The sequence below is a fragment of the Balearica regulorum genome, chromosome 3 (assembly GCF_011004875.1).
Source record: "Balearica regulorum gibbericeps isolate bBalReg1 chromosome 3, bBalReg1.pri, whole genome shotgun sequence".
Classification (NCBI taxonomy): domain Eukaryota; kingdom Metazoa; phylum Chordata; class Aves; order Gruiformes; family Gruidae; genus Balearica; species Balearica regulorum.
Window position 1 is genome coordinate 68,173,722 of NC_046186.1, and position 25,048 is coordinate 68,198,769.

At 40.6% G+C, this 25,048-nt stretch overlaps 1 protein-coding gene across 5 annotated transcripts in view; it reads right to left on the bottom strand.

The window, feature by feature from the left end:
• The window catches only part of ZDHHC14 (zDHHC palmitoyltransferase 14), a 113,157-nt gene extending 89,781 nt beyond the window's left edge, over nucleotides 1-23,376 (bottom strand). For 3 of the 5 annotated variants that reach the window (XM_075748355.1, XM_075748353.1, XM_075748354.1), the window contains exon 1: nucleotides 21,170-23,375. In XM_075748355.1, the coding sequence (XP_075604470.1) occupies nucleotides 21,170-21,420 (251 nt within the window). In that variant the 5' untranslated portion in view covers nucleotides 21,421-23,375. Of the gene's footprint in view, nucleotides 1-21,169 lie in introns of all 5 variants that reach the window. The other 2 variants (XM_075748356.1, XM_075748352.1) reach the window with 1 other exon arrangement.
• Between the last annotated feature and the right edge of the window lie 1,672 nt (nucleotides 23,377-25,048).

Genomic DNA, 25,048 nt, shown 5'->3' on the forward strand with positions numbered 1-25,048 from the left:
ATCATTTTTTGTTCGTTAATATTAAAGGTTCAGAAAATGTATCTTTATCAGCAAACTGAAGCAGAAGAAAGATGGCTAGAGAACTATGTCACTATCTCTTCCATTTGTTATTTCTCAAATACATCCAAATGGTAATTACAGTATCAATTTGAATTACATTTGTCAGAAAAAATTATAAACTTTTGGAAGAACCCAGCTGAAGAAGGTCATGGTAACACCAAGCACTAATCAATTTGTCCAGTATCACATCACAGTACCACAGTATGTTTCTGTTTCTACATATCACCTCAGTAAAGCCTGTAATCAATTACACTACCAAATCTGGAAACAGAAAACAGGTAACATTCACTGTTACCTTAAATTTTTTGTCTTTACCACAGTATGCCAGACTTGAAAAGAGAGAGAGAAGGAAAAGAGAGAGAGAGAGAAGGAAAAGAGAGAGAGAGAGAAGGAAAAGAGAGAACCCACACAGGAGAAAGATTAAATTAGTTGATTAGCTACAAAGTCCCAGTGTTAGAAGCCAAGTTAGGCCTAAAAAATAACTCATTTTGAGCCCTCATACAGTTAAGAGAATGCCTCAGAAGCAGTATGTTTAATAGGCACATAATGAAGTTGAGATGGGAATATATATATATATTTGAACATACAATCTACAGCTAGCCTTTTTCCCTACTCAGGCAGAAGCACAATTAGTGTGTTAGCACAGCGTGGGAATATGATACCAGGCAGTTATGATCCATTCCTAACCCACACACTTTTAACATTCAACCATGAAAGCTTTACAGTTTGAAACTTCTGCTCCCCACAATTCCCAAATAGTTCACTTAATATTAAATATTATTCTTTTTTTTTTTTTTTTGCATAATCTGTAACTTTGTGACTATAATGTAGATTTTTATAAGCACACACAGACTAAAGAGTTTGGTATCCACTCATCCAAAGACACCTTTTCTCCCCCCTTTGTAATGAGTCACCCCAGCAGGGGTCACAGATAGACATGTAGGAGCTAAAACTACATTACCACTCCAGCTGAGAGGGTAACTAACATGATCCTCTTCAAAAAGGATTAAAACTCACGGTCAAGTCTGGCTTGTACAAGCTAGCTTATTTGCAATATATTCCAAAGCTAAGCACAGCTTTGTCCTTTGCTAACAAAGGAAGAGATAAAAAGTACGGCTGAGTGGCAGGAGGGCAGGATTCCACATGTTGATGAACAACTTACAAGTGAACTCTAATCAAATAGAGCAGGTTAGTTGTTTGCTTATTAGGCGCTGAAGAGACTATCAACAGCAGTGAGGACACCCAGCTACAGCAGACAATGATATCTCAAAGATCTGCAAAACAACAGGTTCAGAGGTGGTTGTTAAGTATTCAAATTACTTATTAGAACACTCAGATTAAGCCTAGTAATTGCAGCCGTGCCACAAGATCCAAAAGCGTTCTCTCGCTGTCAAGTTGCTCGCACACCAGTTTAAGAGGTTATTTCCCGTAAAAACTCTGACCACTTGTCCCAGATATAGCTCAACAGTTTGAGAGAAGCAAACTCCCCTCCACTTGCCATTGCGGACCAGTTTATTATCCTTCCAGTCAATTCAGGACCATTCTGGCAATTTGTTTGCCAATGCTTTCATCACTTGTCTTTGTCTATCTCAAAGTTACCTTGTTAAATTGAGGTTTTCATTACTCATTCAGATTTAAAGGCTAATACTGGACAGGTAAAGCTGCTTAGACATGTTAAAAAAATACTAAGTACTAGTTCATTAAAATTCAGATGTTTATTAATGCAAACAGTAAGAATGGATTCCATGAGTATTTATTTTATGTAGGCCAAAACTAACATTCATGTTTTCACACACTATTGACTTTTAATATCTCTCTCACCAACGCTACTAAAAAACTCACTGGAAAGTCACAATACATACTGTAATTTAGAAATTCACATATTTAGAGCTCAATGTATCACATGAAACATGTAAGTGCTTTAAAAGTTTTGCAAGTTTCACGTTCTACCCTTGATTTTAGTTTAATATATTTAAGATGCCAGACCACACCATTTCTAATAAGGTGCCCACATATGCTTCTTCAGTGACAGAAGATGACTGCGGGCAATAGCCCTTTCCATGGTATATGTCAAGACGGTTGGTAAGTGTACATACTACAACTCCTGGTATTCCAAGAAATCAGGTAGGCAGAAGCTAAACGCCACTCCTGATTACTTGGTCCAATCGACCTCTAGCCAACAAAGAAGATATTAAGACAGCATCTTTTAATACATCACCCCAGCATAATCAGGACTATAAGGAAGGAGACAGAGCTCTCCAGTAAAAGCAACAGAAAAAAACCCCACATGTTCAAGTAATTAAACACATGCCAGTTCTGATCTACAGTAACAGTTTACACTGACACTAAAAGCATTTAACAATTTTTTGTACACATCATAAACATTACTGTGATCTCTTCCAAACACATTAAGATTTCACTTCATAGAAATCAAGTTTGAAAAGAATAATCTAATCTGGTCTCTGCATGGATTCTTAATGCCATATTTGTCATAGTTCAGTACCACTGAAAAATAAGTCCACTCATTCCCAACAGATTTCTCTTTACAGATTTTTTTGTTGTTGTTTTATTGTTGTTTTGCACAACACAGATAATTTGTTGAATTGCTATCCAGCATCTAACCAAGCAATGCTGCAAGGAGAAATGTACTATTCTGAGGAGATTCATTTGACTAGGTTAGTCCTACTAGTGGAGTACAAACTGAAAACAGAGTTTCTGAGGAATAATTTAAAGCATGAGCATGTGGGGGGAAAAAAAAAGTCTGAAGAAAAAAAGGAAGATACCATCTTAAAATACAGTGCATTCCAAAAGATATTTTTGGCTGTAATAAACAGGACCTTAGAGTTGGTCTTCAATTCATAGTATGAATTGTGCTACAAACCACCTTTCTAGAACACAACTACATTTCAGATGCTTCTTAGGAAAGGCCATAGTAAGTTTGTCCCTAGCCAAAAAGGAGAACAAACAAACAAAAACCCCAACCCCCATGGAAACAAACAGAACAAATGAGTAAATATATTACCAGGGTTGCATCTGTCAGTGATCATTTTCTCCTTTGGAAAGATTCCACCATATGTCAAATTCCACTCTACAGGTATACCTTTATTAAACTGGTAACATAGTTGTGTTCACAAATGTAACACGAGATCAAAAGAAACAGATGCGGATGATTGGGTTCAAGTTCTCCCAGAATTCAGCCTCCCATCTCAAAGTAATTCACAAATAGTACTAAAATGTAATTGATGTCTTACCATAAGATTAAGACAGTCCCTTTAAATCTGTTTTCATCAAAGAAAAAGTTTTGTTTGTGCATAAGTTCTGTTTAAAGAAAATTCCAGTGGAACCTGCCAGAACAAGAGTAGACTATATTCAGCTACCTTAGGGGGACATCCTCCTCACTCATTTCCACAACTGTTGAAATTCCCTCAGTGTCCTGAGGGTCTTTGCTTTAAATGAGGGTGGCCAGTGGCACAATATTATATACGAAGGGTCAGTAGTTCTGAAATGCATTCAATCCCATTGCTCAGAAAGACGGCTGGACACAGTGACCTTCAGAACAAGGTTCATCTTTTTTCCCAGGCTTTGTGCAACAAAAATAAACTCGAGATGGCAGGGAGCCTTGATAACTAGCTGAGGAAGCAGCCAGTGCCAATCTTATTGCAAAAAACCTACCCCAAGCCATAGTGTAATAATGTAATAATAAATAATAACAAACAGCAAAGCAAAAGTAGTTTTGCTTCTCCATCCTGCCAGCTGTTTAGTGTTAACTAGTTTTTGTGCCTGTTGATCAACACAGCCGAGGAAAATCTGTACTGAAGCAAAAATTATCACCCACCATATCTGTCACACACATGCACAGATCTCCGAGTTGCCTGTAGTCTGATCAACACTTGGCCCTTTTATAACTACCACATACAGTTAAACACTGCTTTGAGTTATTTCTACATTTTTCACACATACTAGACCAATGCCATCACTGGAGAACCAACCTGATCGCCTCAGTTTCTTCCACTGGCAAATGAACTTTACTCTACTTCAGTCAACACAGCTATCAGAAGGTAGGGTCATCTTACAAACTGAAAATAAATTTAGAACTATCATGTATGACCAAAGCTGAAGCAGCAATAAGTTTCTTGCACCTTCAAAACAAAAAAAAATTAATATTTAATGCTTGCATATAAAAAGCAAAAGTGAAAGCTGATTGTCAGTCAGAATTAGAATACAAAAATTACATTGGAAGTAATTACAAAAAATAATAATAAAGTAGGTTCTGAAGCTCTACAATACAAAAAAAATAAAGCCAGTCAATACAGAGCTGGTATGCCTAATTGCCAAACTATCTGCTGCTGTACGTTACCTTGTAAAGAGCAGTGCCTTAAGCATTAAAAGATTGTTCTGTGGCAAATGTAGAGAAAGTCCATGTATAAAACTGTCACAAAATGAAAGTTGTCTGCTTTAAATACTATTAAACCATGGACTCTGCCAACCTAAACCTGCTGTGAATTCCCATTTTGCCAATACCCAGGCAGTTTCACCAGTCACTTTGTTAATCCACAAGGTTGACTATTGACATGTACTTAAATCAAATAGCTTCTCTTACACAACTTGCTTAGAACATTAACTGAAAAGCAAAATGAGCATTTAGGGTTACAAAGTGGTTTTTTCTCATAGGAATTTCTATACAAGCAGTATTTAGACCCACTTAATCAAGTATTATGTACAATGTGTTACGTACCATGTTAAAAGAAAGATTATGTATCAAGCCACCTTGCTTTATATAGCAGAGCGGCAGCACACACACACCCCCGCACCCCACCTCGTGCAGAAATATTTCTTTCAAGACCTGGGCTGTCTAATTGTACTCATTCCTGGTTGTACTTTGCAAAGAGAATCTCCGAACCTTCCCCAATTTCTTCCAGTCACCCACACTGTGAGCACTGTGAAAGATAACAACGGCAAACAAGTGCCACCTGAAGAGCTGAATGCCTCCCTCTGTAAAAGCACACAGTGCATCTCTTCTTTTCTAGTACTCTCACTATCTATAGTACTTCCCTCCTCAATTAGAGGAGCATATAAAAACAAAAGCAACTTTAAGAGACTTAATCTGAAAGACTTGTGGAAATGAGAAGAAAATAGGGCAAGACTACAACACTACTAGGAAATGAATGAAACGCCTTCCCTTTATCTCTGCTGTCCCTGCAACAAGTTCAAAAGCTGTCTTGAGCAGTGCTGCCCCTTATGGCTCTCTGAAAAGTGCTGAAGGAAGAAGCATCAGTCCACAGAATATAATGGTAAAGAGCAAGCACATACAACATATTTGGAAAGAAGAGAGAAGGGGAGACATCGATTTGGGAAGAAGTGTGTGGAAAAGAACAGAAATAGTGCCTGTTTGGGAACTTATTTGTCTAATACTTACACATAGAAAAACTATGCTAAAACAAACTCCAAGATTTCAAGACTCCAAACATTCAAGACTGCCAAAATGAAACAGAAATTAAATTTGACACCTTTCTGTCAGGCTCTCCTTCCCCCATCACACGCCTTCTAACAGAGCTTTTAGGTTTGAGTCCCCTACCCCCTGAAGAGCCCTGCTTCACTTAAAAGTTATGGGTGGGAGTGTTCTGGAGATGAACCGGGGTTTAAATAAAGTTGACTTTTGTGTAATAATAATACACAAAACTGGATATTTCAGAAACTGGAAGATACGTGGTAAATGAAGCAGTTTCACTGTTTCTTCATTTCTGTTGCCTGCAGCCACAGGTGAAAGCAGCCCCACAGAGCAGAGCTTAGCTCCTAAAAACAGTTGTGTGCTACCAAACTCCTGAGCAGGCTGGCACTGTTCAAAACTGTAATTTCAGTGCAGGAGTCCTGCCATGCCCTCAGAGAGGCATGCCCAGCATAAGCACAGGTTTCAGAGATGTTACTTGATAAAAATCAAGTTCTTAGCATGCACAGAAGAATGAAGCTTGGGCAGATGTCAATACCGACTTTTATGAAGACAACACAACATACATCTTTGAGAGACCGTCACACTTGTAGACTCCTGCCTATGTATAACAGATTAAGAATAACCCACTACCTCTTCTGTATGTAACCTGCAAGCCTGTCTCCTCAGTCTTTCCCTCATCATCGTGGCACTGAAAGTAAAAAAAGAAGAACTTTGGTCAGAGTCACAGAGCTTCCCTGTCATGAAATATTAGCACAAGAGAAATCAGGAACAGTAAGAAAAGGGAAATGTATTTCTGGACTGAAAAAAAAAACAACAACCAACCCCCCCCAAAATATTTTGAAACCTTAAAGCACTACTGGTATTACTGTCTTTACTAGATCTCTTTTCTGACTTGCTCTTAAAAATATATATATAAATAACCAAACTCCAAAAGGAGTTGAATAACATTTATGCATCATGCTGAGTTCTTAATTCCGCACTGATGAACTAGGACTGCCAGTGTATCTCTGTGAGCCACTTCATCTCATATCTATTCACAACTATTTTTTGTATATTTATTTTTCACTTTCAGCCTCTGAAGTGAGATGTTGGCAGGACACAACATGCATAAGCAACTTAGTGCAGTATAACTTAAGTATCTTGATGTACAGTCCAACTCTGTCTACAGTACTGGATACAATAACAACTGAAAAATTCAGTATGTATATTTAAAGTTATTACTAGGTTACTTATAGGTACTAACTAAATATGGACACAAAAAACCTGTCCCTTGAGTAACTGAAATTAATTTCCAGAAGTAAATACTACAGCAAACAGTTCCTCCCCACTTGTTATTCACCTCCTCCTTCTGCATGCATTGAACAATCTTCCAAAATTGTCAGTCTTTTCATCATTCAGCATATGAATGCAAGCATAGCTGGCCAAGGGATGCACTCATTCTGGATGAATAACGTACCATGCAACTCTTATCTGTAGGGATCAACTTCAGTGACAAGTTGCATGCTCCCTAAATCTCTGACCTTTATTTTGCAGTCAGAAAGAACACTTGTAATAAAGCTCAAATTAAAAGCTTATTTCAGTGACAGTGTTACTTCAATAACATTGAATTACCTTTGCAACAAATGTAACTTCTTTTGTATTGAACTAAGAAGCCATGAACCTATGTTCTCTTTTTACAAATGCCATTTCATTGTTGTAACAGCAAGGGCTAGTGCCAGTAACTGTTTAGAACCAAGTTTCAGAACAGAAAATACACTTACTTTTGGCAAGAACAGTCAACCATTGGTTAATACTGCACCTCCAGACTATCATTTAGCAATTTTAACTGTTGGTTAAAGTTTTCTAGGATGCAATAATAGAAAGGTATGTGCATTGGGAAGGGCGTGTTTACCTTTCAACGAAGCTGGATCTCAGCCCACAACAGTTTCGCTTACTGGGATCCAAGCGTATCAGTTGTTTTTCTCATATCAGATTGTTTTGATTTTCACATTCATAGCCAATTCCCTGTTTCCCAAACTCCTCCTGAGCATGAGCTGAGTAAAAAAGCAAAATCATTTTATCCCACCCAATCTTCATATGCTTTTCTCTGAAATGCCCTTCTGCCCCCAGCACACTACTTCTGACATACTCAAGGGCCAGAAATGAGATTCCGGCTTCCAGGGACTAGGATTAAAAACCAACACACAGGTCTGGGGTTCATTACATTAGAAAAAACAAAACAAAACACATATTTCACTCTGAAGATGAACACTCAAATCAGTAATGAGAAATCTCAGAACCTCCACAGCTCAAGGCAAAGAGAGCCTTCCAAGCTTAGTGTTTTGTAAAAGAAGGATTATCCTTTCGAGTTTTTATATTGAATTGGATTCATGTCTGTCAGATTTCAGTCCACAACTTCTTCCCCATCTTCTATAGACAATTCCTTCTGCTCTGATTAGCTTTAGGTGTCTTATTTAACAAAATAATTTTAAAGGCCAATTGTCTTTTATCACACTGTGAACAGAGACATCCACTCCAATTGCCTCTTGCATGCAGACTGTTCAATTTTCCATTAACTGTCTTATTATTCTTCCTTCATTCTTCTAAGTTGAAACTTTCAACATTTACAATAACAAAAAAAATCCCAACAAACAAAAAAACACCCAAGTAGGCAGCTGAATGGGACTGTGAAGAAATAGGTCATTTCCTTGGGTTGTTTCCTATCTCAGCTGAAGCATAGAAGAAATAGCAAGGATTGAGAATACTCCTTTCCTGGTTCAGTTTAGCGTATTTTGAGCTAACTCAGCTGTTTTTATACAAACTAAGATGAAGAAGCATTCATGCAGCTTTTCCATAGGCTCTGCTATCAAATGCAATGCAATACATTGGCTCTGCAGTCTGGATGTGGGGAACAGACTACAATCCAGTTACTTCAGAAACAAAATAGAGTTAAGAAGTCAGAAATCTGTAGTTTCTCATTAAGCAACTAAACAGTAATTCAGGTAAGCCTAAAAACATTCTGTTTGTGCCCTCACAGATGCCAAACAACAAACCAAGACTACATAACAAGTTTCCTCAAGCTGGGATACAATTTCGAATCATAGCTAAGATGATCTGACAATCTCACTTCCCCACTTCCTTGCACCAGTAATAACATTTTTCTGAATTTTCAGGGATTCAGCTCAGGGATCTAAAGCAGCAGAAAGTTTTTCTTTGTGTGGGCAGAAGGGAAGGATAAGCTTTCTGCAGGAAGGGAACTCCCTGAAATGGTTCATCATTGGGTGGGGACAACAGTAGAGCCAGACAAAAGAAGTAACAACTGAGGACCAGGAGAAGGGAATCATAGAATAGTTTGGGTTGGAATGGACCTTTAAAGGTTATCTAGTCCAACACCTGAGAGGGATCCATCTTTTTCAGCAGCCTATCACCATCAGATTCGTCTTACTGCAACTGAGCCTCCTGACAGAAAGGAAACTGGGATGCTCCTATGAAATAGTCTAAAGTTTTGTTTGAACTCATGAACAGGAAGAATCCAATCCCTGTCCCCTCAGAAAAAGCAGGCAGGTCTACAGGCATGAAGTCCACTCTAAAAAATAGTGTTTTGAATATGTGGTATGGGGAAACGCTCCTTTGGCTTCCACCAGCCTCAGAGAAACTTAGCAGTGATAGCTACTATAGGACAAAGATTCAGATATATTTTGCTCAAATAAAATATTCTCTGTTTCATTTAAGCTTTCTCTGCCTATAATTTTATTTTCAATTTGTAATCCAGAACTGGACACCTGCCCTACTGGAATTATTTACACTTTTTTTTTTTTTCTTTTCCAAAGCAAATCAATATTTAAAGGGAGTTTGAATTAATCTGACATATCTAGGGTGTTTTCCCTTCCCCAAAGATGAAAACCCAGCTTTAGTAGCTTTCCAGACAAACCATGTCATCCTTTATGTATAGGAGTCCAGAGCTGGACTGTGCCATCTATTAAAGTACAAGAGTTGGTCTGAAACTAGTATCGTCAAGTAGCAGGCTCAAGGAGGAAGCTGAATAACTTTTTGACCTAGCTCAAGCACTGGGAGATGACCCCATGATTTTACATATCTGCACAATGACACAGGCAAATATAGTGTAGATCATGGGAAAAAATTGTACTCTCATCCCTTTTGACTATGGAAAGGAGAAAATTAAGTCTTTCAACTTCATCTTTACTGCTTCCCCATCCCTTCTACCACAACAATGCTCTTATGCTATTAAAGGTGAACAAGTGGCTAGAAAAATTAGATGGAAGGAAAGGAAAAGTTCACAAAATCTAAGTGAGACACAGACAAACTGATGAACACACTACACTGCTGGAACAATTGTATACACAGACATTCTTCTGGATTAAATTGATTTTATTTAAACTTCATGTTTACATGATAAGAAAATAAAATACTAACTACACTATCCATGTCTTTTGCTGAATTAGAGGGCAAAGCTTAGTGAGGAATAGGAGATAAGTGAAAGAAAGCAGGAAAAGAACTGCCAAGAAGTCTTGGAAAATGCACTTTGAACTGAGAAAGCCATATTCAAAGGTGAGAAGAGGAGACAGAAAGAACGGCTATGGCTATTTCACTTGCAAATTTTTAAGTTTTGTTAGTCTGAGACTTTAGCTTCAGATCCTAAGACTAGATAAAACTGAAGTTCTCATGAAATATGCATGTAATAAATGGGTCATTAAAACAAGATTAAAATTATCTCACTAGATATACCTTTTGCTGTCTTATGGGAAGAAGTTCTACATGTTTTCACAGATAACATAGAATGGCTGAGGTGGGATGGGACCTCTGGAGATCGAGTCCAACCCCCCAGCTCAAAGCAGGATCAGCTAGAGGAGACTGTTCAGGTCTACATCTGGTTGGTTTTCAGTATGTCCATAGCCTCTCTGGGCAACCTGTGCCAACGTTTGATCATCCTCACAGCAAAAAACCCCAAACCAAACAGGCAAACAAACAAAAAAAACCCAAAACAAAACAACTTTTTTCTTGTTTAAATGGTATTTCATTTTGTGTCCATTGCATCTTGTCCTGTCATTGGGTACCACTGAGAAGAGTCCAGGGCTCTTTTTTTTTACTCCTCCTTCCCAGTCAGGTACTTACTGTAATGAGATCCCACCTGAGCCTTCTCTTCTCCAGACTAATTCACTGAGGCAAATCAGAAGTAACTACGCTCTTTACACAGTGCACTCCCATATTTATATCACACCATACAACACATTTCATCTACCAGTCTACTCAGACTAATGACAAAATTTAGTTGGCCATTTCCACCCCTGATGCCTGTCCAGCCCTGGAAAGAGTTCAGATCATGTTGAATGATAAAAGTATCTTTAAAGTTGTATTTTTTCACTATATAGAAGCATCATGAGTTTCAGCACTAAAGAAACCACATTCACAAGAAGCAAGTTTATTACAAAGCTGCAATACTGATGAGAGAGACGTGACTGCTATTCTAGCTTTTACTTTTATTCTTAGTACTTTTAACTGCTTTACATAGCTCCAAATTAGGAAAAATGATAACTCTTACTTTAACTCAACACTAGAAAGCCCTTTTTGCCAATAAAACAGTATTTACTAAGGCACATGCACAGATAGTTGTGTCATGAAAACGCTTACCTTGATCACAAATAAGCACGCTAGCAAAATTTAAGTACAGGTTGGTCTGACACTTGCTTCTACCCTGAAACATGGCATTTATAACCCGTGTGATATCTAACAAGTGTACTGAACACGCAAGACCAGGATTGCAATTTCCTGATATCCAGACAGCTCAAAAATGAAGGTACACAAAATTTATCACAATCAGAAACAAAAGGTTTGTGTTAATACTCCTTTTCCTAGTGGAGGAAAAAGCTTCTGATCCCTGCCAATGTTTTTTAATCTACATTCATGACTTCTAGTAATTTACTGAGTGTTTATGTTAAAATAATACCAAATTCTAGTATATCTGTTCCTTGCTCTTAAGAACTAATATATATTGATCATATGTATAAGAAACATATACTAAACCCCACAAATTTATTTCATATATTCACTCAATGCAGACAATGTAACAGCGTTATCTTGCACATGAAATTCACAAACTGCAGATTTTATGTACATCTTAACTTCTGAGTTCAGGTTCTCAGTTTTCAGTTTAATTCTCAGTATTCTATTTAATCTCTGTTTTGTAAAATATTTTTCTAAAAAGTAAGAATAAATTTTAAAGAAGAAGCTGAACTGACTGCATATTCACCACAACACATGCTCCCAGTATTTATTGCAGTAAGCAACTTAAGGGGATGGCAAGAGTGGAAAAACATAAAACAAAACCAGCTGTGATCTCATTAGCCAAGCTCATTATGTAAGACCTCATTAGCCACCATCCCACAATAACATGAATAAACTCTACAGACACCGGTGAAAAGGAAGCGATCAGGGATACAGAAGCTGAATAATCATATAGCACTACAGTACACGGTCAACTTAGTAGTTAAAGTTCTGGAATGCAATTGGGTAAGATCTCCACTAATGCACACTGCAGAAAGCCCACGGCCAGGCTTCACAAATACAAAGCCATCTTCACCTCGTAACTGCAGTACAAACAGGAGTTCAAATATGAACAACAGGGTAAAGGACACGGTGTGTGTTACACAAAACTGGAACTCCAAAATGCTTCAGCCTCCTTCCCTAAGTACATTTTATGTTAGTAACATTTAATAATTCTGCAATGTAAGAAATATGAACAGAATTTTATTTCTGGCTATTACACAGAGACTTCATCTTGATTTCTTAATTTTAGTCTGCTGCTTTAGTTTGTAAAAGTTTAACCACTTCAGAGTTTTTATATTGGGGGGGGAGGCTGTAATTATATGAAGTTTAAGAAACTTTGGTAGTTCCAGCTGACTTCAGGGGATTTGTCCCCTTTTTCATCAGCTTTACAAAATAAAAGATGAGCAGCATTGACATGTACAAACCTTTACTGGCAGTCTGGAACTTTAGTGATCATCAGCTACTACAACCTCACCTAGAAGGATCATCATCAGGACAACAAAAATTTCCTAGGTAAAGTTGTTATAGCATTTTAAGCAATTTTTCAAAATGTCACAGTATTTTAAGCCAGTAGGATTTTTGACTGGGCTATTTTGAAACAATCATGCAGCTTAGAAATTTAAAAATATTCTCAGCTTTCTTCTCTTCTGCAATCATCTTCAATTTGTCATGAATTAGTTCAACATTTGAATGTTACAACTAACAGTTTAATGCTGCACTAGAATGGAGAGATCCTTTCCATTAGAAAGGTAATATAAAAGGCTTTGCTTTGCTTTTTTAACTACTTAAGAGGTATGACTTCATTGTTAAGAGAATTTAAATTTTTAATGTCCAGTTCAAATTTCAGCATTTCAGTTTCTACTGAATCTACAAATAAGCCCAGATGTTTTTAACAATTTTTTTCTATCCTCCCCCCTGCCCCCTCCCCCCAAAAAAGACAACGATCAGAACAGTTTAGTTAAACTTCTCCACAGACTAGTATTTTCTCTTTCCATTCCAAAGGAAGGTAATTTCTCGGTCCTGCAGAGGGTAACTAATCACTGACATACTTTTTGTATGAAATGCCATTTACAAAACAATAATGCAACACAGCTATGACAAAAAATAAATCATGTAGCAACAAAGGTATTCTCTGCATCATTAGTCCAAATATAAACATGACTAAAAAGAATACTTTACATGAACCTAAACATGTGACATGATTCCTGAGAAACTGACATGAGACATCTCGGGGGGGGGGGGGGGGGGGGGGGGGGGGGGGGGCGGGAATCTTTCCTTTAAACAAGGTATGATAATTTCTGCAAGGTTGATGTGAGAAGGGTCCCAGAGAAGGTCATATGGCAATGCCAGTCTTCCAAGAAGAACTAATAGAAATTAATTTTTCAATAGTGTAAATCTATTTAACATGACTCTCCCCACACTAGTCTCCAGAAGATACATTTTATACCTTTGGCACACACCCGTTCAGATGAAGGGGCAACAGTACCTACTCAGGGAACGCAAAACAAAACAGGCATACTATACAGATCATATCAATAATAGAAACATCACACTTTTGAGTGATAAAAATTAAGATAGATTTTATCAAACATCTGTCACAAAATTGCAAGTCTAACCTCACATTCTGGAGGCTGAAGACGTACAGCGGTACTATCCATCAGCATTTGTAAATATTTGAAGACATTTATATACATAAAAATAAATGGATTCTGCACCTAGGAAGGAGTAATATCAGGCACAAATATATATATATAGTGAGAGGAGTGGCTGGAGAGCAGCCCTGCAGAATGGTATCGGGATGCTGCTCAACAGCACGTTCAACGGGAGTCAGCAGCGTGCCCTGGCCGCCAAGAGGGCAAACCGCATCCTGGGATGCATCAAACACAGCATCACCAGCCGGTCAAAAGAGGGGATTATCCCACTGTACTCAGTGTTGGTGCAGCCTCACCTTGAGTACTGCGTGCAGTTCTGGGCCCCACAATTTAAGCAAGATGTGAAGGTCCTTGAGTGCATCCAGAGGAGTGTAACAAAGCTGGTGAAAGGGCTGGAAGGAATGTCCTGTGAGGAGCAGCTGAGGACTTTGGGCTTGTCTAGTTTGGAGAAAAGGAGGCTGAGGGGTGACCTTATTGCTCTCTACAGCTCCCTGAGGAGGGGAAGTGGAGAAGGATGTGCTGAGCTTTTCTCCCTGGAATCCAGTAATAGGACATACAGGAATGGTTCAAAGCTGTGCCATGGGAGGTTTAGACTGGACATCAGGAAGCATTTCTTTACCGAGAGGGTGGTGAAACCCTGGAACAGGCTTCCTGGAGAGGTGGTGGATGCCCCAAGCCTGTCAGTGTTTAAGAGGCATTTGGACAATGCCCTTAATAACATGCTTTAACTTTTGGTCAGCCCTGAATTGGTCAGGCAGTTGGACTAGACGGTCATTGTAGGGCCCTTCCAACTGAAATAGCCTATTCAACCAAACTTTTGAAATTACCTTTTTGTCCCACTCTGGAAGGGATATCAAATATGCCAGATGAGAATTTACACCTATCTACAACAATCATGCTGAGCCATGATGAGAGCAGAAAATCACCCACCAGCAGGCTGTAATGGAATTTCCCCTCTTTCTCCAAGGGGTTGGGGTGACATCAGGCAAAGGAGACCACAAACATTCACATTTCACTCTGAAGATGCACGTGCATTGATAGTCCAAAGCTATGCAGTGATTTCCTCAAGGTCCTGAGAGGACATGGTGTCTGAGAAGCCAACATCACTTCTTACACCATTATACTCCCTATTTTCATTTCCCTTCACCTCCACAAAGAAAAGAAAAGGTGGAAATATTAGTAGAACTATAGGCGAGAAAGGAGTAAATTGAAAGACTAAAAATTATGTTCAAAACTTGTCTTCTCCATGAAACAGTACGTAAAGGCCATCAACTAATCTGAACAGAAAAAAATAAAACCACCACCAAAAAAACCCCACCTCAAACAAAAAACCCACCCACTCTCAGAAAAAAAGCTATTTAACATTTATTTTGACAAAGGAGTTAGTGTTACAAAACCATAAGCCTCGGCAATTGAAAGACTAAAAATTATGTTCAAAACTTGTCTTCTCCATGAAACAGTACGTAAAGGCCATCAACTAATCTGAACAGAAAAAAATAAAACCACCACCAAAAAAACCCTACCTCAAACAAAAAACCCACCCACTCTCAGGAAAAAAGCTATTTAACATTTATTTTGACAAAGGAGTTAGTGTTACAAAACCATAAGCCTCGGCAATTTCAGGGGAAGTAAAGAAGGTATGACTTCCAAAAATAAGAGAGGTTAGCCTTCTGTTATCCTCACAGAATTTTACTCTGAAAAATGAAGCATTTAATAATTATCCATTTCCACATAGACCTAGCCTTGAAAAGCAGAGGTGCGCAACTTAATATCAAATGTTATTAGTCTGTTTCTGGGTAAAAGGATTTCAATTTATATCATAGAATTCATTCGAAGCAGGTTTCAAAGCTTAAACTGATGTACCTGCTCAATGAAGTGCTACTTTAAGATAGGGTAGTACAAAACTAATCCCTTTTGACCAGGGAGAAACTTCAGCGGACATACTTGCACAGATCACTGGGAAACTTAGAAGAGATTAATTAAGTAAACTTTTTTGCGTCCAAGGAAAGGAAAGTCCCTTGTCAAGGAAAAAAGTATTAGATATACTTTGTACCTGAAAAATATTTGATTCTGACAGTTAACATTTTCATGGTAATTGAAATGCAAAGAATAAATAACATCTGGTTGGAATGCACACCACCCCTTAGGAATTTGCCATATCATTTGGTATATTTATATAAACTTAGCACAAAAAGTAAATAAAAAAATTAGACTTACTGTATTCCATGTCTTTTTCACTAAGTTACCAAAGATGTGTAATATGGCAAAATGAGAAACAGAAATATTGCTCTGGTTTAATTTTAATGACAGATTTTTTTTTAAACAAAGAAAACTGGGGGGGGAAAAACCCCACCTACTCATCACTGCATTCACCTACACCACTATGCACGATTAGGCGGCTACTGCCTTCCATGGAGAAAAGGATACAGTTCTCTGTTGAACAATCATTTTAGTTTATATGCCATGATTTTTGCTTTAAAATCCATTTTGACATCTTCAGCAGGAAATACCCTACAAGTTTATAACAGCTTTTAATAGCTGAAGTCAGATTGGTAGCACTTCTTTCTAAGGAACTCGTAGCTTAAGGACACGGTCATCAAAAGACGCAAGTAACCTACTCATCTTAAGAGCAGAGGAAGAAAGATAGAGGAGATTATTAGACCAAGAACATTCCATCTGCTTGGAATATTACCTCACACTAAGAATCCACCTCTTGCAAGAGCAGAAAACATTTGCCATAAGATGAAGATGATTGTTGATATCACAGTGAAAATGCTCAGCTTACTGACATCAGTGTTTACACACAGAAGTTTGTCACAGCGAGCAACAAGCTACACTGCTTTGCCATAGCATGCGCGATAGAAGTTCAATATTGAACAATCTACACCACATCAGAAAGTGTGACTCATGAACGTCCTCTAGTTACACTGGTTTTCAAAGTGGGAGGCATGGAGCACGTTGCCAGCAACTGCAAGAGCAGATAGAAAGCAATGATTTGTACACATGTATGCACATAAACAGTCTCAGTTTAAATAACTTTCCAGCATCCATCTTTTGAAAGACAGTGCAATTACACAAATGCTCACAAAGAATCAAGTTTTAACCGACTAAAAAAAAAATCTCCAGTTTGTTGAATCAGTGCAAGTGTCAAATTTTATCAGAAGTAACAAGGCTCTGATTCACGTTTACAGAGAAAAGAGCTGCAATGCTTCAGCCCTTCCGGCATCCTACCAGCTGCTCCAACCTCCTTCCAGAGCTACTCAACCTGCAACTGAGTTGACAGAAGAAAACATGACTGTGCCCGAGTCAACTCAGTTCAGTTGGCATCTTTGCTTATAACCCATCTTTTACAGGAAGTTTAATTTGCCTGCCTGAACTGAAGCACCTCAGGTGCAGACATGTTCCCTCCTGCTACCTGCGCAGTGAGGTCCAAGAAGGAAGGGAGCTGGCAGACAGGGGTAGTGTTAACTCACAGTAGCAAAGCAGCCAAGCCCATCTACCACCACGCTGGAACTCATGAAGCTTGTGCATCCGTACAAGACTTGCCATTTAACAAGATATCCTTTTGTGTTTTACATATCCTACTGTGTTAAATATGTCGTTCAATCTCCCTTTTGCTCTCCTGTAATCTACAAAACCAGTACCCCCAGAATGACTGTAGGCATAAAGGGTACTTTTCTCTTTTAAGTATGTATACCCAGCTGAATAAAAGTAGAAAGTACCTTAGTTTTACCTCTCTCTATTGCACCAATAAAGAACTTTACATATATGTAAATACAGCGGTTGAACTAGCTAGGTACAGCAGTGAGATCTGTCCTTCAGTTACGGATGATATCTTTGCTCCGGGAAAAGGAATTTGTTTCCCAAGCTTTTCATGCAGATACTTTTACATGAGCACTGAATAGTTTAAAAAAAAATACGTACGTCTGTGCAATGGGGCAAGGCAAAGGAAAAAAAAGGAAGTTCAACTCAAAGCCAAATTTGCAAGAAAAAGAAAAACAGCTAAATATCACAAGGTTAGAGTTAAGAAATATATTTCCAAGATAAAATAACATAGCCAAATTTTAAAAACAAATTAAATAATTTGTGGTGCCTCATCTTGAGGATTTTAAATAGGCATCATTTTTAAGAATACCTCAAGCACAGCATCCTTCTTGGGACCCAAAAGTGCTTGCAATAATTCATGTTATATTTACTAGACAAGTTACAAAAATAAAACTGCCTGTTATTTGCATTCTCTTACTTCAGAAGGGAAGCAGGAATTATAAATACTTCACCTGCTTGAAAGCTTATGGTTTGTTGTTTTTCTTTTAAGCAAATTCTGGATTACCTCTTGAAAATGAAAAAGAACAGTGAAAGGATAAAAGGAAGAAGTAGTTATGTACTTGGAGTACATGAGAGATAAAAGTCAACAGAGAGAAAGGAGTAAAACCAGCTGAGAGTAGGAGCTGGAAAAAGGAGGAAGGAAAAAGCACAGAAGCAGAAATATGACAAAACAAAGACTACAAAGGCATGGTTCAATGTCAAAAGCTAGACAGGTCAAGACGTATGACATTTGTTTGGTTTTGGACAGCTAGAATTTGTTGATTCAGAGAAATGTATTTATCCCCTGGAGAGGATTCCAAAGCACACAAGATACAGCTCTGGATGAACAGGTGTCAAGAGTAAAATAAAAGGAAGGAGGAAAAAAAAATCTTGTTACAGGAACAAATGAAGCTGAAAGGATAAAGGACAAGTGTTTATGTTAGCACAATGCTTTCCCAGGAATTAGCTGTCAAAGTCATCTCTTTCCTACTCTCCCTCTTCACTGCCTGCTACCAGGGAATGACTTGGAACATGAGTACCTATTTTCTGACTTTCAAAACCAAATGGAATAAAATTATTTATTTCAATTGTAGCAAAAAGACCAAACAGTTCCAAGAACACACAGGGTATCTTCCTCTTCAATAACAGTTTGACCTTACAGTTCAGACACACAAGGCATATGCCCATTTAAAAATCACTTTGCCCCATGTGTACACAAAGGGCTGAAACACATTTCTGTCATATTCTGTAAATAGGTGGTTAATGAGGAATATCATAACCAAATCAGCCAAATAATGGAAGTGATGCTCTAACAACTGGAGATGTTATCAACTGATCAATAAATAGTAACTGCAGACTACTAGAAAAGATGCAATTAGAAACTGCTTCAAAGTAACACTGTTTAATAAGGGACTCCCCTCTTCTTAAGATTAACAACCTTCTGCAGTTCAAATATCACATACATGCTGAACACCATTCTCATAGTCTTAAGGTTTGTTTTTTCATTAGCCTTCAGAGGATGAGTAATAATTTTCCAGTGTAAGTGCTTTTTAAAGACCAAAATCTACCTTATTATTATAAAAATTAAATATAATTGCCAACCTCTACTTTGATTTTCCTTAAAAGGAGAGTGCAAGTGATACAAGAATGACTCGAGACCAGTACATACACACAGAATTTATATAGTTATATAAAGCCAAAGATTTCTCCCTGCTTCAAGACTTCTGGTTAGAATAAGCACCAATTATATATCAAAATTATGTAGCTTGACTAAAAATGTTGTCCACCACATACAGTTACACTGCAAATAAACTCAAAGACATGATAGAAGCTGTAGTGTTTCACTCTGGTAGAGCACATAACTCACAGTAGTAATGAAATCAGAAGGTGATGAACAGCTAGCAGCTCATCCTGCTTTAGCAGTTCTAAATCATGCAGCTGTAGAGAATATTTATCTCTGAAGGATCAAAGTGTTAAAATGTATAAATAAGTTGTAAATGGTGGCTTAATAAATAAGTTTTACAATCATCATTATAAAGCATTGCAGTTTTGATAATACATTTGCATCCTGGTATTGGCAGGAAGTCCAGCGCTTGCCTTCAGAGGCTCTGCTGAAGGTGATGAGACTGCAGAGAGATACAAGTGTCAGCCCACAAAGAAAAGCTCTCCAAAACTAGGCCTAATAGTGCCAATCAAAATATAGTAGCACCCAGTCCTGATGCAATACTATGAGGTTACACCTTTAATACCTCTTTAAAACCAGGAAAGTAAACACACTTGCAGTATATGGATACCATCATTGACTGTGTTATTTCAACTACTCAAAGGATGTTCAAGCAGCTTCACAATGTCTGCAGAAGATTTACAATTAATAAATCCCTCTAAAGTAATCTGGAGCCCACTAAAGACAATTCATCTGCTGAGCGCACATGTATATTTAGCCACTGGTTAACTGCTGAGCATTTTTACCTTCTTGACTGCTACCAGTATGTTAAGATGGTCCACATTTAACTGGTACAATTTAGGGTTTGTTATGTCACTATCTTCTTCCTTGAAGACACCAAATAATGAATGACCTTTGTTGTTCAATTCTATCACTTAAAGAGAACAGAATTTCTGGAGGCAGCATTGACGCTTACTTAGAAATCATAGTCCCTATTCAAGAAAATACTAAAAGCTGTATATATATTTGGAATATTTTTTCCTGTCACAAACTACAAATCAAGCTACAATAGTTTAAAACAGGTAAAGCAACATTAACTCCTTAAAAAAATTAAATTATAACTATAGCAAGCATTTTGGCAGTGTGAGCACTTTTGTATTTGGTGCTTTAAAAAAGTAAATAAATGTTGAAGTGTATTGTTCATATCAAGTGCCTAATTCTTTATTGTTATGTACAGTTAATTTAACTACTCTGACATAAGTGCAAAACTCAGTAAATTTGATTTGCTGTCACTGTATGTTCACTTTATATAGATGAAAAAGATTCCTGAAGATTCAGGGCAACAGAGAAAAAAAAGCCGTTGGAGGACACCAGAAGCCTGCTTTAAAAAAATCCTAAACAAACATAGCTTAAACTAAGACCAAACTCTCATACAAGTTATCACCACAAACAGAAAGTAATGCTGTTACCTAGTGGTGGAAAGCTAGGTACGTGCAAAATTGTACAGCTTTTTTTTTTTTTTTTTAAACTAACTTGGAATTCTCATCTACAAGCTATCAAACGACCTCAAGAGAAAAAAAAAAAAAGGCCCAACTCATAAACTAGTGAAAGATACTCTTTTCTTGCATTCAGTTCTGCAACAAAGGGTCAGTATTTTTGCACCTGCCAGTTTTGATTCTCAGCAGAGTAATTGACAGACAAGAAGCTACATCATTTCCTGACCATCCCAAACCTGCTGTTTTACACTCCTCTTGCAACATCAGCAAGAGCTGGAATCCTGCGGTATAAAAGCACTACAACCTTAATCCTCAAACATCAGTTTTCCACAGAGTACGATAACCGGAACAGGATTGTGCATCCCTCAGCATCATAGTTTCAATTATATAAACCAACATCAGCTGAATTCAGTCAGCATTCTCTATGACATCTGCAAAAGCATATTTAGTTTAAATAACTAGAGGAAGAGAAGATAGATATGAAGACTTTAATATCACTTACTCAAACGCAAAGAAGAGTCCACTGGTGACCAAGATAAGAACAAGAGTCAGGTAGAAGACTCCAGTCTGTCGAGCCATCATGATCCTCCCATTGCAGAAGAATTTGTTTCTTCCAGGAAAAACCTCCCATTTTCTCTTGGGAGCTGATTTCTTTTTCTTATGGGGAGACTCCATGGGAGACGAAGAGCTGTGTGTGCTGATCTGACTGTATTCGCAGTCTTTCATGGGCCCACTACCACCTCCAGGAGTCATCAAGAGAAAGTAAAATGTGGGGAGAACCCCACCAAAAATATATACAATATATATATGTGTGCAAATATTCTTCTGATCAAGATAACCCTCTCCACCAGCCCCAGTCAATAAAAATGCAAATAAAAGATGAAAAGTCTGCTACCAGACTAGCAATAGGTGTATCATGCAAACACCAGTTAACTCTTCAGAAACCAAAGCTGTCATATCAGAAACACTTGAGAGGGATCCTTCCTTCCTTCCTCCACCAGTTACAAAACCACCATGTAGGACAATCCTTTTTAAAACAACTTATCACAAAACAAGACCCCCAAAAAAGTCATTATAAAGCAGTTAGGCTGTCAAAAAAAAAAAATTAGTCTTTTTTTTTTTCAAGTTTATTTTCAAATGGGAGGGTTGGGTTTTGTTTTTTTTTCCTTCCCACACACACCCTGAGAGATTTCTCCGAGGGTCAGAAGGTTGGTCAATGCAAGGTTTAGCAATCGAGTCTATAATTCATAGCGATTTGTTATAATCCTCCTTTGGGCAGATTTCACTGCTAAAAATGACCATTCCTAAAACGTTCCCTCAAGAGACACGCGTAATCATTAGGAAAAAAAAACAAAAAAAATTAAAAAAAGCAAGAAAGAAACCAGGCTGCAACTCCAGCTTCCGAGAAACACTTCAAGCTCTCTTCTTCCTGAAGCCGCAATTCAGCGGGAAGCGGCCGCCGCTCCGCGCAGACCTGGGGGCGCAGGGCTCCCCGCGGGCCCTTCTCCCCTGTCACGACTCCACCGAAGGGGATTCTCCCGAGCCCGAAGCAGCTCGAGGCAGGGCCGGTCCCCGACAGACACCAGCGCCTCGGGAGCAGGTCCTCATCCTCCCGCCCCACCGAACCGCTTCCCCGCCTCACGCCCCGCCGCCGCCGCGCTTAACCCCCGCCTCCCCCTACACAACAGGTCCCCGCCGCCGCCTCATGTTCCCCAGCGCCTCAGCCCCGCGGGGCGGGCGGCCGTGCGGAAGGGAGGTTGGGGGGAGAGGAGAGGGAGGCTTCGCCGCCGGTGGGTGATCTCTGCCGGGACTTCTCCCTCCCTTCACCATCCTCGCTGCCCGCCTCAGGGCCGCCGCGGGCGGTCGCACGCCGCCGCGGCGCAGGCTCTCGCCCACGGCCCGCGGCGGTGCCGGGGCCCCCCACGCATGCTGCCCCCACCCCTCGGCGCAGAGGAGCGGCTTCCCTAGTTTCGCGGTGCTTTTGTCCAAAGCAAGGTGAGAAAAACGCCCAGCTCCCCCTCCGCGACCCAGAGAGTGGCGACTTTCTGCCGCCTCCCCCCGCTTTTTTTTTTTTTTTAGACCCTCTATCCAGGTTTCTCCCCAGCAGCCAGACCCAGAAGCAGCAGCTGCCACCTCTTCATCTTCAGGGGGAGGCGGTAACCACCGCAGCGGCAGCCGCCTGCGTGAGCGGGGGGAGGCGGCGAGGGACAGGACCACACAGGCACGCACCCCCCGCCGCAGTCAGTCAGTCAGTCAGTCAGTCAGTCGCTTCCCGGCGAAAGGGCTGGCAGGTCTCTCTGCACCAGCTCCGGCGGGGACGCCGCGCCGCCGGCCTGGCCCGGCCCAGCCCAGCAATCTCTCCGGCCGCTGGAGCACGGCGACAGCGCTAACTCTTCCCCATCACCGCCTCCGCAGGGCGGGCTGGAGGCGCAGGGGAGCGAGCCGGGCGGCGGGTGCCTGCGCTGGAGCCCCGCTCCCGCCGCCTACCCCACCCGCGCGGGGCAACCACTCAGCCCTCGCCTCACCCGGCCCACGCAACCAACCGCGCGCCGCCCCCGGCGCGCGCGCGCGCGCACACACACACAGGCACGCGCCACCGAGCCGCGAGCGATGTCTGCCGTTAGCCCCGGGCGGCGGCCCCGTCTTCCCGTGCTCCAGCTGTCGGGCCGACGGCGAACGAGTTATGCGGGTGAGCGATAGGGAAAGAGAAGCCCCGCCCCCGCGGCCCGACCTAACGGGACCAGCCTTCCCCCCCTCCCCGGACGCTCAGCAGCACGCCCCTCCTCCCCCTGGGAGTTGTAGTTTCGCTCCCCCGCTTCAGCAAAGCTGCCCCGGAGGCGGGGAGGCTGGGGGACTACAAGCCCCAGCATGCCTTGCGAGCCGTCCCGACGGGAGGGGGCAGAGCGGGGCCGCCGGACAGCGCGGGAGCGCTGGCAGGGCCCGGCGCGAGGCTAGGGCAAAGCGGGGAGGGGCGGGGCTGCTCCGGCGGCTGTTGGGAGGGCCGTTGGTGCCTCGTGCGGGGATTGAGGCGACTTCGCCTTGCCCGGCTGCGTCCTGCGCCTCTCGCTCCCCGTAAGGCCCTGCTCCCCTGAGGCAGCCCTGCCTGCCCCTCCTGCCTTACCCTGCGGGTGGGGCACGGCCGCGGTGTGTATGTCTGGGCTTGTATTTCAGTCAGGCCCGAGGGCTGGGGCTGCAACCCCTGATCCATCCAGGTGGGCGTTGCGCTGCCCCTCTGCGGCTCCCTGGTCACCCGGCATAATCAGAGGTTGCTTGTGTTCTGCCTGTCCGAAGTTCTCTGCTGCACCGGTTAGATGGGCCAACAGGCGTTATTGCTCATACATGCAAAAGTTTCACTGTTTTAGCAGTGGTGTCCACACGCTCCATTAAGTTGCTGGAAGAAGCGGGCTTGTCCACCAATGCTGAGGTGTTTGTACAGCCCCTTACTCTGTTCTGACCTCATGAGGCTGATACCAGAAAGGTACAAGCCATGAAGGAAAAGCTTTTCCAGAAACACAATCCTGCACCTAGCCCTTCTCACGCAGCACCACCCCGGTGTGACATGGCACATCCCGGTGTGTGGCAGGGTCACTTGCAGAGAGCACAGGGATGAGGGCTTCCCACAGCTAAGACAAAACCACTCTCAAAGTTGCTTGCTGTTGTTTCTGCCTGGTGTGTTCTCCACAAACTGCTTGAGATAAGCCGGCATGCACAGTGCTAAGGGCTTCACTTTGACACATCTTTTACAAAGGTTTGCTACTTGCTAGCAGAGCTGTGTAACCTACAGAGGATGGACTAGTTTGGGAGCCATGGTAGGAATCAACCCTCCATTCAAAAAACCCAAAAGCGTACTGAAAAAATTTCTGGAAGAAGTTAATATATATTACAATCAGCCTGCATCTGCCTTCAATGTAGTCCTAGGAGAGACACCCAAAAAACTGTGAGGATGCAGCTGAGTTCTCATACATAGACAATGCGTTTTCTGATTTCATAATTCCATTTCTAATTTTGGAATGGAATATTTATTCCTGTAATTTAATGTGATAAGCTAATTCTTTATCCATAAATAGTGCCTGATAACAAAGGAACCACAGAACAGATTGACCAGCACTGGATACTCCCCCTTCCTTGGAGGAAATTAATTACTTTGGTAACCAAAATATACAGAGTAGCCTGGTAGACGCTCTCTTGGTGGGGCTATGATCCATTTTATTGATACACAAGAATAATTTTGGAAATGTTAATGCCGCATGGGAAAAATATGGAGGGGTGTCTCCCTCTGCAAGGTGTAAAGGAGTAGTCCTTTGACAAGTGGGCAGCAGGATGTAAAACCAGTTTCTGATATCATCATCTTGTGCAAATGCATTGGCATCCTTTTTCCCAC